We start from the raw sequence: 20,894 nt of genomic DNA on the forward strand, positions 1-20,894 counted from the left end.
ACACCTTCTCATTCAACTACTTTAAAGAATCTAAAATATAAAACATATTCTGGTTTGTTGAGCATTTGTTTGTTTACCACATAATGCCATATGTGTTCTTTCATAGTTTGGATGTCTTCAATATTAATCTACAAGGTAGAATTTTTTTTAAAATAAATAAATAAAGAAAAACCTTTGACTGAGAAGGTGTGTCCAAACTTTTGACTGGTACTGTATATAGGCACACAAGCTATATCTAACTCATACATCTCTGCGAATGCGTTTGCTCGCTGGTTGATTACTCTGGTCTGGCCGATGCCGTCAGTCCACAAACATTTGCTTGCAGTCGGTGCTAGAGAGAGAAAAGGACATGTTAGAGGCAGTCAGGGCCGCGGAGCAGCACGTCTAGACGGGGTAACGGAGCCCTTTCAGAGATGGGCCACTTCGCCCAAAGAGGAAGAAGACGAATGTGAACTGTGTAGCTACGACCTGGACTCGGTGTGGTGTTTCTGGACGCTCATATGCAAGAGTTATTTATTGTTTAAAAATGTGGGAGATGGTGGCGTTACCGAGAGCGAGCTCTCCCTTCCTGTCGTCTAGGACAAGATGGCAGCAATGCAGGCGAACTGTGCATGGTGTGGATTTATAAGTCCATAACATGTTCACAGAAGCCCTGGATTATACTCACAGTGACTCTATGTGAAGGTGAGCAGTGCGCAGAGGGCCGTCAGCGGGGTGTTTATTCCTCTTAACCTTTGAAATGATAGTTTGAATGTGACGTAATACAAAGTCATAACTTGGCTGCAAACTAATCTAGCGAGCCTTTTGACTGTGTGATGTGTGTGTGATGTGTGTGTGTGATGTGTCAACTCTTTCCTCACAATGCCCTGGAAGCACTCCGGGTCGTGGATGTGCGTTGGTACAATGATTTGTTAGTGTCCTGACAAACAGAGGCAGCGATGACGTTGGTGGCGATCATCCCCGTGACTGCCTTTGACCCTGTTGTGTTTGTTATTTCAGTGTTGTCACGGAGACCCTCTGGTTTCTATGTTAACATGTTGTGTTAGATCCATTAACACGAGGTTTAAATAACATTACTTGACATTAACATACCGTGTGAGGACAACTTGGACCGAGGGGCTGACGCTGACTTGAGTGAGTGTGTCAAACAAAACTCTTAATTAATCTGTGCCATACAAATACACTGTGCAAGACTATAACTATAATTATTCTGTCTGTATTTATAAGTTGTTTTTTTAGTTGTTGTTTTTTTTTAGTTATTGTGGATTTTTTATTTTTCTTACTTACTTATTTAAAATAATAAAATATATATATATATTTTTTTCTACTATGTACCTTGTTTGCACTATATTAATGCTGCTGTAATCCTGTACATTTCCCCGCTGCAGGATACAGGATTCTCTTATCTTATCTTATCTTATCTTATCTTACTACTATTAACGTTACTTTATACGTGTTGGCTTTCAGCTGACCCAGCAAAATATTGCAAATTCATGTTAAAGCTCAACCATACTTATAGCAAGCAAAAACTCCATATACTTTTTTTTTTTTTTAATTTTCAGAATAACATTCTACTGTCTAAATGTGTACAGTGTATTTAGTGACATCACCTGTTTCGAAACTAACGTGAACTTTTAAACCTACTGGAAGCGCAGTTGTAAAGTGGTTTAAAAGGCTCTCTAACATGTGTAACTAGTTCTTTATCGCCATCAATGTGAGAATACAACATGTCTAAACTGCGTACTGAATTTCAGGGTGTGTGTCTGCTGATATTTTCCGGTATATCTGTCCTTTCGGCCGGTTTTCCAATTTATAGACGCAAGTTATTACCCTGCACAAGAACTTGCATTTTTTTTAATCAACACAGATCAACATTCTATTTTCAACACGTCACAGCCATCGCTGTAATAACCTACTTTTACCACAATGCACATTGGTGGTTCCGTGTTAAAGAGGAGGTACAGGGTAATAGTTGAGCTCCTATATGAGGGTGTGGACATCAACACAACCCACCAGCAAAACCAAAAGTACCCTATGTCATTTTAGGCAACATTGTTATGCACCACCAGTCATTTTGTGGCATGGAAACCATCCCCTTGGAGTTCCTGGAATGAGACTGTGTTTTTTGAGAAAGGGTGAAACTGAAATCAGGACTGGTACTGTGGCCTACCACGTAAGCGCTAAAAGTGAATATAGTTTCCTCTCTGCATGGCTGGCTTTTATGATAATAACCCTAGTATTTATTATTTTTGTTTCCCTGAAACTAAGGAATTACATATTGGGGATATTTTTTTGTTGAGTTTATGTTAAGCTGAACATTTTTGGCAAGTTGGGCCTATGCAGCAGATATGGCTGCCTAGTTTGGTCCAAATTGTATAGGCTTATGTGGCTGCCCTTTTTTTGTAGTTTCTCTTCTTGATACATTCTTATTCTTTGGATGTATGGCACACTACTCTCATACAAATAGTATAAAGTTACACAATACCAATACATGCCAATTCCTGTGAGTATAGATGAGCTGGTATTCAAGTTTTGCACCATACACTTTCTAAAAAACATTTATGTTGGTGAAACTGTCATTAGTTACAAGCACATGATTCTGTCAACCTTAACCAACACCATGAGGACAGTGAGGCTGCTTTGTGTGATTCCCCTTTGCCTAGACGCTCCTGTCTGCTGTACGCATGCCCTATCTTTTAGCTTGTTAGTAGCAAGGACTCAAAAGCAAAATTTTGGGTGGTAATGATACCAGTAATGCCAGAAGACAGTCAGACTTAGCACAATGTGGACAGTAAATAAATGTGTAAACAATGTTGGTTGTTAACTGGGGGTGGGGAGGCAATAAGACTTGAACATGTAATGTGATGTCATGCAACACTGATGTGCTTTTCTAGGGGCAGCTGGTTATCAGTATTGCATTGTGGTCAACTTAATGACTGGTTGCTGAGAGATTTCATCTTGAGACGTGCGTACAGATATGAGGCATGGCTAACAGAATAATGAAAATTTTATGGGGAGAGTACTATGACAAGAAGATGTTGTGCATAACTTGCATGAGTCACAGAACGGATGTGTGGAAAACATCCAATATTCCAAGAAGTAAACATCTATTCCAGCACACGGAACATAATTACCTATATGAATCCAACAATCTGCTCAGAGCCCAGGAGGAAACACTTGTGAAGAAAAAAATATCTGGTTTAGTTAAAATGGCTCACTCTGCTACTGTGTTCATGGCTTATTCAATGATTATTTAAGTGTAACAGTATATGGCGCTCTATGATCAATTCTTGAGTGCTTGTTGGGGCGTCTAGTATTTCAGTGTGCGCAGTATTTCAGTGTGTGCAACTTGGTGACAGCTGTTAATATATGTTTGATATAAGTGATACACAGGTGGCTTTGAATGCAAAATGCATTAATTGGTACATTATCTATAGATTTTAGACCTCTGAAATGAGGTTTGACATCTGAAATGACACCTGGCATACATCTAGTATCTTTTCAAATTTTCCTCACAGAGAGCGAGAATGACCAGTATCAGGGGTGACGAGGCCTCTGTTTTCTTAATCTGTGGCCATCTGTGGTTGGTATCTAAATTTGAATAGATGATAAAAAGGTAATGGGGTCACATGCTTTACGTATATTGAATAAAGAGTGCATCATGACGGGCGTGATATCAGCATGTTGAATATAGATTAAAATTGGTACTCTTGTGGTGCTTATTAAACAGCATTCACTATCTCTTTAATACAATAGTCAACTGCATAGAAGAGCATGTTCACGAGACCCAGGCAAAGCCCCACAGTGTGCAGTGTTGAGGTTGTGGCAGTGTGAGTTAAGGCAGCAGCCTCTGCTTAACAATCAAAGGGTTAGTAACAGCAGGAAGCGAAGAGGGACTGAAGAAGGTTCTTTTGTTTCCACTGTCTCATTCTGCATTTAGTACCACTCTTTCTGAACCCGTAGCCAAAAAGACCGCATTGCATTATTTCATAAACAACCACACGTGTTCTGAGTCACGTTAAGTAGCCAAATCCAGTTTGTACTGTACATGGTAGTGCATCTAACAAGACCCAACCCTACCAAATGTTGTACAGTTTAGTTCAGTTGAAGCATACTGAGACCTAAATTTAAAAAAAACATTTAAAACCTACTAACAAACATTCAGGTGAATTTACATGCCATTTAGATTAGTGCATTTGTTTTGTTTTTTCCCCAATGGGGTGGAAAGCATACTTTAGTCCTTATCACACAGAGATTGGCAATACTGCCGCGAAGAAGATCTGCCATAACGTTGCCCGGCTGTGTGATCTTTAGCTAGCATGCTGGCATTACGGGAGCAAAAGAGGCGTGATGTTTTACACGTCAGCATCTATTATGTGTGTACGTAGTCCTGCCGTGCTGGCTGTTCCTTTTACACAAATCGATTCTGCTCTGTGACTATCTCAGCTGCCGGCTGAGCAGTGGAACAACTCTGCCCCCCCTATTCTGTCTTCATACCATTTATACAAAGCAGCCAGGCAGAATAACAGCGCAACAGTCCAGCCTTGAACAGCCTGTGCGAAAAGGGCTATAGTTTTGCGTCGGCCCCTACACCCTTACATGTTGTGACTGTCATCACCTTTGTGTTATTATTTCTGTGTCTTAAGGCACTTTTGTCAATCAGTACAATTTGTTCACCATGGACAGGTGTTTGTTTATTTTCCTCTCAATTTAATTTTGGGGAGACCAGGGTCAAAAGTTCAACTGTGAGCAATTACTTAGCAGTTCAAGGTTGCTGAAAATATTCTACAGCTTTGAAGGCAATGCGATGCCACAGGAGGAGCCTCAAGGCTGACCAAGGGAGTATCTGGCTTCAGATGGTAATTATAGCAGCAGCTGCCATACTTTGGAAACAGCAAAGGGTGTCTACTTCACATCCTCGTGTCAGACTTGTACTGGCCATTTATTGATTGTATTTTCAAGGCCATGGAAACTAACCATGGCCAAGTTAAGTTTTGTTTTAAAACTCAATTTGGGTGTTTTGTTACACCAAGCATCTTGATTGCTCAGTTGGTGAGAGTGGTATAGGCTTCTTCCTCCTACTGACTAAGGCACCAGACAGCATGCTCTCCCTTCATCAGACCAGTGTATTCACCTTTCCTTTTCCAAAGCACTGAGCAGTCTGAAAATGACAGTTTAAATATAGAATTTCATGTGTAAGTCTATAGGCGCTATATGGCTTTGTTATATCCCAAAATAAACTGTGATAACTGATTATGTATTCAGTTAGATTACTGTCTCTTCTCTGTCAATAATCTATATTAACAAGCAAATTCTTGAAAATAGTGTAACGCGGTGCTGGAGACTGCATATGGTACAGCTAACTGTCCGGCCGTGTAGTTACATGTTTGATGAACAATCAAACGCTTGTAGGGAAAGGGGGTGGCATAGTAATGCAGGGGTTAGCAGTGACTCAAACCCGCTGGCCGGCCCTTCTGTGTGGAGTTTGCATGTTCTCCCCACGCCAGCGTAGATTTCCCTGCGTTCTCCAGCTTCCTCTCAAAGTCCCAAAAACATGCAGGTAGATGTGAATGCGATTGTGTGTAGATTGTGTGGCGGCCTGTCCAGGGTTTACCCCACCTTCGCCCAATGTCAGTTGGGTTCGTCCCAAGCCCCACCCTGCAGCCCTGAATAGGACAGTGTTTAAAGAGAATGGATGAATGGTAGGGGAAGACAAGCACTTGTGTTTGACTTTTGTAAACTCCTTTCATGGCCATCCTCTTGTGATTATCATGACTAGTGCTGTGTCCGTTGAAAACATGCCTGTTCAGCCAGATGTGTGGCCTGTGATATTTTTGCTTTACAGCTTCTTGAGAAATCATACAAACAACTGCAACAACTGCGCTTCTTGGGGTCCTCAGGAATACACCTGCCATGACATAGTTGCGTCACACATAGGCTACTCACGGTCAGAGACATTGGAAAATACACTCTTGTTCATAGGAACTGGCCAGACCAATGTGACATATTTAGGGAGTGTCCCTGTGTGCTAAAACTCAAACTCAGTTTGTGGTATTGGCCAGACAATTGTTTGAGCTTGCATTGTGTGTGTGTCCTAAATGTTTCTAAAAAAACATTTCACTCTAGGAGTGACCCAGACGGCCAGACATATTAAGTCCAAGTAAAACGTTAAAAAACGTGATCTATAGACACTATATTAAAGTGTGTTCCAGTTTATTTCCTGTTGCAGTATATGTGACTGGCATTATTGACCAAAAGTAAACAACCCAGGTTGTTTCCTAGCACTGCAATTCCATTGAAAAGGTCTACATGTTCCAAACAACAAGGATTCCTCAGAACGTAGTCAAATGCAACATGTCAGTGCACTGTTGTGCTGGTGCCTCCTCATATCTGTGATGCTTCAACGGAAGAAGCGTATTAAGCAAATAATTGGCAAAGTCAATAGTTTGAAACATACTGGCTTTTAGATAAAATCTACAATACATACAGTATCTGCGATACACTGTGCATTGCTATCTCTATCTCTAAATGTTGGTTTTGGAAAATTCCATTTAGTAAATCCATAAATTATACCCATAGTGGCTGCAATGAATAATAGAGGCAAGGTTCTTAAATTACAGGCAACACACCATAAATGTAGCCACTTCAGCAACAGCACCAACGACAATTAGGCAAATCCCAGCAAACACTGGGCCAGAGGTGGGGGTACTGTCCTGAAATGCCCCAGTCAGCTGCTATAACATGATAATTAAATGGTAAATGTGTTAACCTACAGTCTAGTGCAGCTATTCTCAAACAACGGACACATTTTGTTTTAACAATCAGAAGTGGGCCTTCTGTTTATGAAAGGTTGAGAACCTCGGTTTTAGTGAATACCATTACAAGTCTTTTTGGCTATATGGGGAATAGAATGAAAACGTTTGTGTCACTGTGGTGGCTTCTAGAATGGTCTTGAGCCAGGACTATTATTTTGTAGGTGTGACAGTGTGGCCAATTTTAAAGTCCCCAAGGGGCTCAGCTAATTTTGTTTGCATTCATGACCAAAATGGATGCCCCTTTGAGTCCTTCTGGGGATATTTTGAGAATTAGTTTCGAACAGATAAAATGGTGAACAGTGTCACCAAACAGTAACACAGGGTGTTTTTGTGCAAAGAGCTATCAAGGGAATAGATTGACCTTATCTTGCTGCTCAGAATAGAGTCAAAGGGCTGGCTCAAAGCATTCGTGTTATCACAGCACAAGTGTGTTTTCCATCATGGGTATTTATTTTAGGAGACTCTACAGGGGCTGTATTCCCCAAACCTGACTCGCTTGTGTTGTCCTTTTTAGATAGATTTTAAGAGACTGATTCTTTTTTGAATAAACTGGGGAAATAAGGTTTTTAAGATCGTAGTAGTGCTAGTAAATCTAGCTTCTTTATACATAACACTATTGTTGGTCTAATTTGTTAATTATTTTGTAAGTAAACATGGTTCTTTAAATGAACTGTTGATTAAAGTATGGAAGCCCTTGGGGACAAGCTGCTTGTATCTCAATGAATTTGCCCTGGAGTGAAAGTAGGTCATAGGCTCCAGTATTGTACACAGACGGTGTCTGATGCAGCCAACTGGCCAGTTTGGAAGGATGATCAGGATCATAAGACCTGAAACTTAATCCTATTTACTTTTTTTCTTTTACACATATGTGAATTTCAGAATATTCCATCAAGATGTGATGATTATGGGCAACGAGAAAAATAAATGATGTCTTCGGTAATTGGACTTGTGGGCCTGATGATGCTTTGTGACTTTATTTGTCTCTCTTTGTCTGTATCTTATCCTTTCCCCCTCGCTATTGGTTGCCTAGAAACCAGCAGTGGGATGCATGAAAATGGCATGAAAAGGTCAGGCAAACCTTTGAAAAAGTTAGTCATCCACTGTGTGGAGGTGTTAGTGGGATTGCAGTGGATAGGGCAGAATGGTGAAGGTGTTCTTAAGCACTGCACTGCAACATGTTATCCTGCTCTGATCCATTTGACGTATGAGGTTGGGGTGACTGATGTAAGTGGGGGCACTTTTGGTTGTGATGTCATCAAGAATGAGTTACTAAAACAACAAAATGGGATTTGGGGTGTCTGTTGGTTGTTTTGGACTCACTGTAACTTAAAACTCACCCTTTCCCTTAAACAAAAAAAACCACGCTAGATAGGTTTATGTATTACACAATATGTTGTTTGATATTTAAGTGAAGTATGAGTGTGCTTCATACCATACATTTCCACAGTCCCTCAGCCTCAGTATGGTTTATTAAAATGGCCTAATTTAATGCAACATACTAAAAAGTATCCAAACTAATGACCTGTTGCTTTGTTCTCTTTCTCTGCAGGTATGGCCTCACAAGTCTTGGTCTACCCACCACACATTTATCAAACCCAGACAAGTGCCTTTAGCAGTGTGAAGAAACTAAAAGTTGAGCCCAGCAGCTGTGTGTACCATGAGAGGGCACACCCGCAGACTTATCTGAACAGCAGAACCCTCGGAATTGTGCACCCAACAAAACAAACCCACTCGTTTTTGAACCGAGACTTGGCTGTGGGCGTGAAAGTGCGTGGAGGACAAGAGTACGCGGTGCAGACGGTGGTGGTACGTGGCGTACAGAGACAACAGCCTGGTAATAGAAGAAGAGGAGGAGGAGGAGGAGGAGGAGGAGGCCCAGCTGCAGGCCAGCAGCAACAGGAGGCAGGAGTTGTCCACTCACAGGGCAAGGAGCAGCAGCAGCAGCAGACAGACACAGCAAGTGGGGGCAGCAGTGGAGCAACAGGGGCAGGAGGAGGGGGAAGGGGAGAGGGCTGCAGTGGAGGAGGTGAGGGAGGTGGAGAGGAGGAGGGTGACAGAGAAGACAACTGTGGAGGTTTGAACTCAGCCGACAGCTCTCAGCGATGCGGGCTGAAACGTAAAAGTGAGGAGCTGGATAACCGAGGGAGCACCATGCAGATTGTGGAGGAACTGTCAATGTTGCCTGCCATGATGCAAACGACGAATGTGGGGAACGCAACCATGACTGCGCCTGCGGCCGTGGGGGCTGGAGGGGGCCCCTCGAAACACGGTGTAGGCGCAGCAGGAGGGACCGGAGGAGCGGATGGGGACTATCAGGTTGTACAGCATGAAGTCCTGTGTTCCATGAAGAATACCTATGAAGTGCTGGATTTCCTGGGACGTGGCACATTTGGCCAGGTTGTAAAGTGCTGGAAGAGGGGCACGGGCGAGGTAGTGGCTGTGAAGATCCTGAAGAACCACCCTTCATACGCACGGCAGGGTCAAATCGAAGTGGGCATCCTTGCTCGTCTGAGCGGGGAGAATGCAGATGAGCACAACCTGGTGCGAGCCTTTGAATGCTTCCAGCACCGCAGCCACACCTGCCTGGTGTTTGAGATGCTTGAGCAGAACCTGTACGATTTCCTGAAGCAGAATAAGTTCAGCCCGCTGCCCCTGAAAGTGATCAGACCTGTGCTACAGCAGGTAGCTACAGCTCTGAAAAAGCTGAAGAGCATGGGTCTGATTCATGCAGACCTCAAGCCGGAGAACATAATGCTGGTGGACCCGGTGAGACAACCCTACAGGGTTAAGGTGATAGACTTCGGCTCAGCCAGCCATGTGTCCAAAGCAGTGTGCTCCACGTACCTCCAGTCTCGGTACTATAGGTGAGTACAAAAAAAACGGAGAAAGATATATATTTTTTTATATTTTTAACAAAGCACATTTGAGTTCAGTGCAATTCAAACTAATTTCAGTCTCTGTTGGTGTCCAGACGTTTATAGTTGGGTTAAAAAAATGTCCTTCCTCTAGCAAAACAAGGAAATGTCTCATACTGCAAAACATCCTGCCTGTTTAGGACCCACATACCACAGAAAATGTGACCCTGCAGTGTTTACTGGCAGATTACAGACTCACATGTCCCGGTTTTCTGGGAAAAACGGTGTTCTGCAGGACTTTAAAGCATAAAAAAAACAAAACGTTTTCTGGTATTATTTGCATTCAGGGCGAAGCAGCTTTGCGTTAGTATGATAGAAAAAGAATGGATAGGCAAATATTTGAATACTGACATTAACACATAGTGTGAACAGTTAATTAAGTCAAGAAAGGTCGGGAGAGAAATGACTAAATGTCATTCCAAACCTAAGTTTGCTCCAGGGTATAACATGGCAGTAGATACAGTACGTAATGTTTATGTTAGAAGGACGTGGAAACAAATGGCATTATATTATGAGTGCTTTGGTTTGATTAGGAAAACTGGCCTGAAATGGTTTTCAACTGTTGGATAAGAGGCAGTTGTGACTCAGTTCACTGTTTGGTTTGTACTTTTCCCTGTTTTGCATAGACTCCGAGATGGTAAGTAAGCCATTTTGCACTAATTGTCTCCTTAGCTGATGTCCAGTAATTCACATGAGGTTTTGTGCAGAGACATAATTCAGGAGTGGCATGAATGTAATGACTGCTAAATGATTTGAATTTGAGGGGTTGTTGGGGGTTACACTCTGTACATTAGACATAATAAATCAACAAAGTTATATCATAAACACCAACTAGCTACAACATCATGAGGCTTTACCCTGCTTCCTTTGACCATTTCTAAGGCACAAGGAATGAACTGGGACATTCAATATTTGCCTGGCGCCCATACAGTTAGCATACCTGCATTATGCTGTTGCTCTGCTAGTGACCCAATGCTGTGAGGACACAGTGGAAAGGACCAAATCTATCGATGGACATAATGACACCCTGTCAACGTACACCGGCTGCATTTCAGTTTTCCATCTGACGTTACGGATACTCTTCCTTTTTAACCAATGTCCCTGTTTTCATCGGCCCTGTAATGTCTCTTGCTTCACCTGCGCAAGTTAATAGATGCAAGTCTATTTGCCTCTATTTGGACACGCAATTATATTATTATATATTAAGCTATGACCTTGGTCCAGCTGGAAATAGCACTGCCAATAGCAAGGTTATTATAATTATTTGCTTTACTGTGGTGAGTATACAACAATATCAACAGGTGTTTGCTTGGCATACCAGGTTGAAAAATGACAATGTGATTAAATTTACAATACAAATGGAGAACAAAATACCTGTCAACTTGTTAAGACAATGCTCCAGTAAAGTGAGCATTGCCTAACTACTCTTTGAAATGTGGCCCAATGCAGTGCTTAAATGATTAATATGTATGGTGCAATAGAAAATCTGACAGATTGTAAAGATTTCTGGCAAGCGTGTTTAAGTCTACTGCATTGCGGTTTGGAGCAAACAATGCTACCTGCTACACTCAAAGCATGATCTGATTCACACCGGTGGCATAGGTCCATACTAGCAGGCAATATTTACCTTAAGAGGAGAGCAGCTCTCTCTCTTTCTACCAAGCCAGTGAGTCTCCCTCTCTGATGACATCCTATAATAGGTTAGATGTCGATTCTGCAGCAGCTTGATGCTGTGGAGTGATTGATGTAGTTTGTGGTTTAACTTTGTCCGTTCAATTTGCCCACTCCTCAACTCTCACAAACTCTCCCACATGGCACTTTCAAGTCGGTATCTGATTTCCATGAGTTGTGATGTGATCATCTTGATCCAACATTTCAAGAGAGTTACAGCTGTACATTAACTCCAGACCTACCTGAAACACATGGCGTTTGTAAAAGAGTTGAAAAGGTCAATTTGGATCTCGACTTGGACGTTTAATGAACCTGTGTGTAATGGAGGAGTATTGCTCTGACAGAGCATGACAAAATTAAGCAGATCAGAAAACCACGAGGCACCTATATTTGATTATTGATGGAAACGTTCAGGGCCTAGTATACATAACTGCAGTTTGTGTTATCCATGAACCTTCAACATTGGCTGTCCCTGTCCTAAGCAGAAACTATTGGGGAATGTTCGCATTTAAAGTCTCCAGGTCACAGTTTCTTACAGCTTGACACGGTATTGCAAGAATATCTGAGATCTCCTTGGATGGCGTGTTTAACTTAATGGATTTTGCCCTGATTTTTTTACGCTTTTTGTGTCTTAAGTCTTGGTTTCTAAGACTGGGATGAAGTGAGCAGGATTTATGAGCAACATTCAGGTCAATGCTAGCTGCTTTTAGTGAAAGGCATTTACATGGCATTTGAATAATTCTCACTGCCTGCACACTGAGACAGTGAGGCAGTATGCCCTGCAGGGAAAAACAATTCTGTAGATGAAAAAAAGCTTAAAGATGATTTGATGTCTCCATTTGCATTTACCGTAGCTTATCTCACCGCCTAGAGTGAGTAGACCATACTTGCCTTGACCCATTCCTTGGCCTTAGCGTATAGACATTGTGGGAAAAGTACTTGTCAATGACACACAATTATTGCATTCTCTTTTCATCCCATACAATCATTCATGTTTTTTTTACAGTTTTTTTTATATTGTCGTGTTGTACTAGGCACTTATTTCAGGAAGCAGCTCAAAATAGGCCTGCCTTGCTTTGCTGTTCTTTTGTGGGGGAGGATGTAAACAGTGCAGCTGCTTCAACTGTGTTTGTCAGATCAGTTAACCTCAAGCTTTGGTGACCAGCAGTTTTGCAGGTGTTGCATTGTATCGTATTTTGATACACAGATTGGAAGATTGTTCGATAAACTATTGAGTTATGTAGAAACATTTTTTTATCCTAAAGTAAAAGGAACAAATAATATATACCATATTATACCTATTACTGTCATTGGTAAGGTTATAGTGTTTTCACCAGGCTGTGTTTATGCCAGTGCACATTTGTAAAAAAAATAAATTGCAAGTTATAATATATAAAAAAAATAGATGATGAGCAGAGGAAATTTCCTTATATTTATTATGTATTATTTTTATTTAAAAGGGATCCATGCACAGTTTAGATTGTGCATGGATTACATTATTAAGTTAATTCACATCTGTAGTCCCCTGGCAGATGAAAATGACTTTAGCAGTTACTTCATTATGTAATGTTAGAACAATTTTTTTTTATTTCCAATTTGATTCTCATGGACAAAGTTGTTTTGATTACAAGACACTAAAAGATGATAAAAGGCTTTACAAAAATGTGAATCTCTGTAGTTTGTACCCCTTCACAGACAGGAGTATACAAAGCATAATGTGAGGGAACAGCGTTGCTGAGGCTAAGCGTGAAGGGTTGCTTAAAATAGCTCCTGGGATGCCGGCCAGTGGGCTTTTACTTCTATAGATGGTGAAGCACATAGGCAGGCAGAATGAAATAGGGACAGCTTGAAATACTAGCGAGCTCTCACTTACTCACTCAAGGTCAACCAGCTCTAACGTCAGCTGTTTTGATTTTCATATGTCTGTTTGTGTGTGTTTTGCTATGTGCGCAGCATTGAATATTTGTTGGCCAGTAATCTAAAGTGACCTATCAGCTTTTCAAATCAATAATGTTGACAGGTGCATCAGCCACTTCCACAATTTACAAGCAGATACCACCCTGATTAGCACAAAGTCACAGTCAGCTCGGTTGGAACTCTTGCAGCTCGAATTTATAAAATTGGCTTGACAATTTTATATAGATTTTTTTAATATTCAACTAAATGATTACAAACAACATGTAAATGACTGAGGCAGATTTAGTTAGATGTAAACTAGACATGGAAGTAAATCATTTGGATGTGCATATGCAGTGTCCTCTCTCTTATTTATTTCTCTTAATTTTACCCACAAATTAAGAATGTATTGCATTTGACCACAGCCAGCATCATTATTACCGTTAACACTTGTTTGTTGGTGTTCCTATGCAACAATATATAGCTTGGACAAAATGAAAAGGTCTTCTCTAGATTGTCCATGATTGACCAGTACCTCTATGTATATGACAACCTTTTGTTCATTCTATCTACGCATGGAATATTTGGTCTAAGACTACTGGATTAGCTTTTCACTGAAAAGTAAACCCCGGACAGTATTTGCAAATCGTTTTGTGTGCATGGGAACTTTTGGGCACACAAGCATCTTCCCTTTTTTGAACTGTGTACTACTTTGGGTAAGTGGGTAATGCGTGTTTTAGGGTATTTACATGGCCATGGGCTCAGTAACCTTTTGTGTTACCTCATTCAAAGATAGATAGTGACATTTATTTCAATGAAAGTCTTCAAGATTATTGCTCTAATATCATCATTTGTTTCCTCTCATTGAATAACGAAAGCATGTACGTTAAATAATAATAAATTGCTCCTTAATATTCATGCATATTGCATCCAGTCTCAATGAGTTAAGCTGGGCCTGCTACTTTTAGATCATTTATATGACATCGGTCAAGGAATTTCCATAGAGGCGTGCAAGAAAACAAATGTTTTATCTGTTTTGTTTTATTATCATTTTTTCTAAAATTTCCCCTTATATTTTTGAATTGCCTTCATGCAAGGGGTTCTTGTTATCTTGTCAAGAGCCAGATGAATTCAATTCAGTCAACCTAAACTTAAAAATAAACACTGGCTCCATGTCAGCACTTTGAATGGTGAACATGTCAAAAACGTGTCTAAAGCCTTGTAGCCTCAATCTAAGGTCTGGGTAGATCAGAGTGCAAGTGCTACTTCCGCATTTGCTGCTCTGCCTCTGTGTTCCACTGAATAATGCAGAATGCCCTGACAGTGTGTGGAATTACAGTTCCTGGAAGAGACGTGCAATAAAGCTCCATTCTTCTTGGTGAACTTAAACCCAAATTAGTTTATTTATCAGAACAAGCTCACTTAAAGGCCAGTGTAATCATCAAATGACAATAACACCCTCCCTATGTGTAGCCACCCTTATTTGCTGTTCTCTGTTTGAGCTGGTAGGATGCCACTTAGCACTTGGTTCCTCCCTGTGAGAACAGAGCAGGAAGGATCAGAGAACTATTTTTGGAGTGTGAGATAATGGCCATGAATAAGAAATTGAGATGAAGTTCATTTCTCTGCTCTGCCATGGCCCTTCTTTCAAAGAATATCACTCTTGTCTGCACTGTTTTTTTTTTTTTTTTTTTTTGTTTTTTTTTTTCAGGTGAGATAAAAATAAGATACAACTAAAGAAAAAGAACACTTACCAAACCTGCATATCAAAGGAACACTGACATTTTGGGAAATGTGTTTGTTGCTTCCTCAGTCAAAGAAGAGGATCAAAATCAATCATGTATCTATTCAGTACAATATGGAGATATGTCTGGGGTATTTTTACCCTAACATGACACAAATACTGGGAGCAAAAAGAACAGTAAGCCACCGTCAAAGTTGAAAATACACTTTCCAACATCTCGAGAATTGTTGTATTAAATGTTAGCCAGCAAGCCAGGCGCCAATACAGCCATCAGTCAAATTTGTACAGAGTTAGGACAATGTGCAAAGCTGGTGTCCCGTTGACTTGGCCTACTTAAAGCTGTATTTTTTTTAAATTACATTTTTTGTATGCCTATATCTGTTGTCAAAAGCAACTGGAGACACAAGTGTACTCATTAGAACTAAAAATGAGTCAATGTTCAATTGAATTGATAGCATAGTGAGGACCTAAAAATGCATTAAGGTTAAATAAATATGTTTGAATGTTTACCAATGCCTTGACATAGGATATCAGGATGGAAGACCTCTGGGTCAACAGTGTAGTGCACACGTAGACTGTATGTTTTGGAATCCCGCCACGCATCATGTTTGTGTTGGTTCTACTAACCTAACATTGCCTTGAGCGTCAGCCTCTTTGTGGATGAGAGGCAGACAAACGAAGAGGGAGGGAAAGAAGAGATGGGTGGAAGAAGGGAAGCAGCTGTTTGAGGTGAAGGAGCGAACAGTCGAACTTGTTGACCAGGGAAAGACTTGCTTTCATTGGTCAGTGCAGTAAAGTAGAAGCTTCAGGCCGTGAATAGAAACATTTCAACCAAATCGTACCATTGCTCTTGCCTGTTTGGGTTTTATTCTGTGATTGTTGCTGGATATCATACCTGCAGTGTGGGCGGTTTATACTTGGCACAGTGGCGTGCCCGTGCTGGGCCTGCTGTTCCTGCTGTGCTCAGCATTGTGCATTAGGGTTTGTTGGTGATGTTTTCTATTAAAGACAAGCCAGCGCCAAATGCAGAGTCTGTTAGTCTCAGTCAGGCCTTGTTGTTTAGTGACCACACCGAAACCAACTGATAATTGTTGCAACATGTCAGCCTCAAATCTATTAATTAAAACAAGTTGTTGAAAAAAAAAAAAAAAACCTATTCATAAGATTATTTAAACAATTTTCAATTTAATGAGCATCAATAAAATTCAATGGTATGCTTAAACTCTAAAAGGGAGCTGTGAACGGGGAGCGTCTGACAATGCTGCTAGCAGTCCCAGAGAACTCTTTGAAGATTTCTTTTTTTTTTCACCGATCACTCATGAGGTTCTATGGAAACCTTTGAACACAGTGATATTGTTGACAACTCTTGTCTCACCCATAGTCGTTCATTTCCAACCTTCAAACGTGCAGAAGTATCAATCAACAGACCAACATTCTTGGCTGAGGATATTTTTCCCCCAGCTTTCATACAAACTTATATTTGCAGCTAAATAAAGCTTTATAAACTGATATACAGTTTTTAATAGAGGCTAAGTATATTGATGTTGTGATGATGCACCCTGAGCTGCTGCATTAAATATCATAATCATTACATTTGAGAGAGAAGTCTTTAATTAAACTGATTCTAAGAATGCACAGGCAAACATCCAGCATGTTCATAAATGAATCCATCAAATGAAAAACGCAATATATTATAATTTATTTTTAATATATTAAAATATGTTTTCAATAGATATTGGGAAATTAAGTGACTGTTTATACTGTACACACGTACGTGTTCGTAAAAAATCGAGTTGGTTTTGGATGAATCACTGGCTGTTTAGTTGCAGCTATGAGGCAGCAGGTTATTGAATATGAGAATTTACGTTTTTTTGTCATGTTAAACTTGACCTCTATTATATTATTCATTCCAAAAGCTAAAAAGGTTCTTATGTGTGGGTGCTTTGTGCTGTTCATTTCTCTGTGAGTTTGTGCCTGTTAAGGGACATTTATTGTCCACACCCACTTATTCCTGTGAAGTGTTACATGGAGCAGGATCCTGTGCATCCACGGCAGGATACCAGTCAGTCATCTTTCTTGTCTTTTTGTTTTATTTGTCCTTTTCCTTTGGAGCTTTTGCTAACGACAATGGGCGCTTCTGCTCCTGTAGCAATCAGTGGCCCCTCAGCTTGTACTTCATACCCTTGGGATGGAAAATAGATTTGGTTTCATAGAAGGGCGGTGAGGCTTGCGGTGAGGCTTGCGTTGCGTCGATTGGGACGCGCAACCATGGTAACATGGACTCCCCCTCCCTCCAAACCAAAGACAGGGAGACCTGGTGTCTTCTGTTTGGCTCTCTTTATTTTACTCTCTATTTCCATCACATTGATTATAATACTGTCTCTCTGACCAGTCCTTAATACTAAATTGTGTTGTCAGAGTACCTATTTTTGCATAGGACACAATTAACAGATTTTAATTTTACTTTAAGAACTGGGAAAGGATTATAACAGGTCCTTATTATGATGTTGGGATAAACATCGGCTCTCAACATGGCTAACAGTGTTTACCTGAGGGTGAACTGAAGGTGCTATGCCTCCGCGACTGACCGCTTCATCAGCTGTAAGCGCCATATGAGTGCTGTCTTGGCAACGAGCAGTGCGGCGGCCATGAACTAGCCCGTGGGGCACACTCGCATGGACGATCATGCACCTAAAGCATGCACGGCTGGCCATCTATGTCAACAAAGCCAGGAGAAGCTCAGGTAACAACACACTCACAGGGAGAGTGACTTCATTCTCTGCTCAGGTAGACATTACTCCTCTTGTTATTAACATAGCAAAGATAGCAAAGAACCTTTTTAATAGAATATTGAGGCCTTTTATAGAAGCTTTTATCTGGCGAATCTTGAATAGACGGAGCCTGTAGGCTGTCAAACCCGGAAACTGGATAGGAGCTGTTGAAGGGGCTTATGCATTGGCTGTTGAAAGGAACAAGACTGTCAGGTTTTGGTTACAGAGTAGTCTTTAACTACTAGACCAACCTGATGATGCCTTGTTGTGCTGCTCATGTTTTACTGATCAGCCTTACTGTATGTCCCTTTATTAGTGTCCTGATGAATTCAATGGTGTGTTGTTGTGTTGCTTCTTTCTCCTCACTCCTCCAGGGAAAACCTGTTCCTTATAAACAGGGCATGCCTGTGAGGCTGGTTTTCTGCTGCTATGTTGCCTACTGCACCAGCTGTTGCATGCATGTGTTTTGACCACGGGATAAATAACTCTAAAACTTATTTTAGCAGGTCTTAAATGTGCTGTTGCTTTCCATATGTCCTGCACCATTCAGTCCCAAATGGCTCCAAAGTCGTCATAGAGTAGTGGTCTGCTGGATCCTTTTAGATCCGTGCAGTGTGAAAGCTCAGGATGGCCTAAGTTGGTGTCTGGATGGTGGTGTGTCCAGCTTGCTAAAATAGCAATCTTAGTTACTTGAGCTAATTGTGTTGAAATCTCATCCATGTCATTCTTTAGATTATTTCAATCGTCTGGATTCTTTCATGTTGGTAAATTGCTGATGGTATATATATATTGTGTATATGCTGAACGGAAGTGTAATTAGATCTGCCAGTCACATGTACTGTAATTTTAGGCAGGCTTATTCTGAGCAATGCTATCATCTATATAGGCAATAAGGGCATAATTACTATTGGAATAATTATCATAGGCATATTATGAACAAAATTTATTTGTATTGATACAGTTATTAAGATTATATTCAAGCATGTTGAAATATGTCAAGACCTGTTGTTGTATGCATATAATAAGGGATGGAAGTACATTTTTAGCATGTCTTAACATGTTAGGTGTTACTCTTAAAGCTAGATAGCCGTTGTCTTAATGATTTTAATTTGCTTTGACAGGAAGACTCTGGCTACATCATGCTGTTAGTGCACTGTCACCGTTTATAGGATTTGTGGTGTGTCTTGAACACAGAGTTCTTGAGAGTTGTCAACATGCCTTACCTTTTATTCATGCTGACAGGCCTGTGTCACCACTAGCCATCCCTGTAACATGGTATTAAAGTGCTATTATGGAGTTACTTGAAGTAACACTGAGCCAGCACGTAGGCGAAGAGGTAGTGACCGTGTTTCTCATTTCCTATCAGCCTAGAGCAGATACAACAGCCTGTCAAAGCTTTAAACCCCGCCTGGCTGACCTGCTAACCCACTGATTCAGCTTGCTGACGCTTGGCTAGGCCTCTCTCACGCACACACTGACTTACAAGTCATTTGGCAAAGATACACATGTACCACAAATTCCTATCCGTCTGACCATGAACGGGAATTCCAGGACACTGCTTTTAATGGCTATGTATTTTCTCAAGACAGCAGCATCAGCCTACAAAGCCAAAAAGCAATACATGCAGTAGTGAAATTGAGAGAAAAAACAGATTTTAAGGTGTCGCTAGTGTATAAAGTTACTTTATAGCTTTTATATTAACACTAGCATTACTTATGCAAATACAAATAGAAACAATACATCAAAGTTAATGGATGGTTCATAAATTTGTAATGTTTACTTCAGAAATCTTTACATTTTTGTAAAGATGGCTCAAACCATTTTTATTTAACCATCTTTATATGAAAAACTCCATACGAGCATATCACTGTTATCACATGTTATTATTGTGTGACCTTGGACTAACAGTTGTCTGTTTTTTTTTCTGTTCCACAGGGCTCCAGAGATTATTTTGGGATTGCCGTTTTGTGAAGCCATAGACATGTGGTCCCTAGGCTGTGTGATAGCTGAACTTTTTCTGGGCTGGCCCCTCTACCCTGGGGCCCTGGAGTACGACCAGGTAAACAACCATCCAACCACCACCGCTCACTCTTGACTCTTGGTTCATCGTTTTTGGAGAGTTTCTAACTTTCAATCCTTCCTGTGGGCTTTCTGCTAGCCTTTTTTTCTATTGTATATACAATTTATCCTAGAATCCTCTACTTCTACTCTCATTTTCCATCTCCCCATGGAAACTGGTTTCTTCTGGCGCAGTGGGCCTTCCCTCTATTTATAGGTTTCACCCTTTCTGCAGCCTTTGCTCCCATAGGTCAACCCCCCACCTCCATCATTATACTGTCTGTGTTGTTGTCTAAGTATCGTTACACCTTCTGTTTCCACCCCAACCAGTTATTTCCCTGGTCACTCCTCTTTCCCTCTTTTCTTCTTTTCCTTCAACTCCTTTTTCCATTAACCCCACACTTTCCAGTCAAGGCGACCGACAGAGGACTGGGTTCGGTGTTTTTGTTTCTATTTCTGAGTTGCCTTCAGTCAAGCTTTCTATTACAGACTTGCTTTGGGGTTACTGACTCAGACATGGCTCCCACTGTTTAAGTTTGCGGGATATGAGATCCATTGCCACTTTAGTCTAAATCTCCCAAAAAAGACACGTTACAAAGATTCAGTTGGGAAAAGGAGCTGACAAAGCCTTATAAAAGGCAGACAGGGACATTCAGCGGCAGAGTTTAGGACAAATGGCTGGAAGCTAGGACCAGAATGCAGCATTGTCATAGTGTTCTTTTTTTTTTTATCTGTGTGAGATCCAAGCCTAATGTGGTTTTAAGTGTGCTGAAGGGATTTTCTAAATCAGTATGAGTTGGATAGGATGGAGAGGAAGCTTCTGCGGTTTAGGGAAAGAAACATTTTTGTGCTTAATTACACACAGAAAGAAAGTCAGTGATGGATTGGTTGAATGAAGAAAGAAACCGAGGGCTCAAGTGACTTACAGTAACAAATTAGTGCCGTATTTACTGCTTCCTTGGTGACGTACATACCCTGAGGATTGTATCAGCTGGCATCAGTGACAGTGAGCAGAAAGGCATAT

The 20,894-nt window shown here is 40.8% G+C and overlaps 1 protein-coding gene across 2 annotated transcripts in view; it reads left to right on the plus strand.

Annotated features, from left to right (window-relative positions):
• The first annotated feature begins 347 nt into the window (after positions 1 to 347).
• hipk3b (homeodomain interacting protein kinase 3b) overlaps positions 348 to 20,894 on the plus strand; it is a 35,144-nt gene continuing 14,597 nt past the window's right edge. For both annotated transcript variants that reach the window (XM_054610111.1, XM_054610118.1), the window contains exons 1-3: positions 348 to 684; positions 8,365 to 9,679; positions 19,748 to 19,871. In XM_054610111.1, coding sequence (XP_054466086.1) covers positions 612 to 684; positions 8,365 to 9,679; positions 19,748 to 19,871 — 1,512 coding nt within the window. In that variant the 5' untranslated portion in view covers positions 348 to 611. The remainder of the gene's footprint in view (positions 685 to 8,364; positions 9,680 to 19,747; positions 19,872 to 20,894) is intronic.

Source organism: Anoplopoma fimbria, chromosome 2 (assembly GCF_027596085.1).
Source record: "Anoplopoma fimbria isolate UVic2021 breed Golden Eagle Sablefish chromosome 2, Afim_UVic_2022, whole genome shotgun sequence".
NCBI classification, from domain to species: Eukaryota; Metazoa; Chordata; class Actinopteri; order Perciformes; family Anoplopomatidae; genus Anoplopoma; species Anoplopoma fimbria.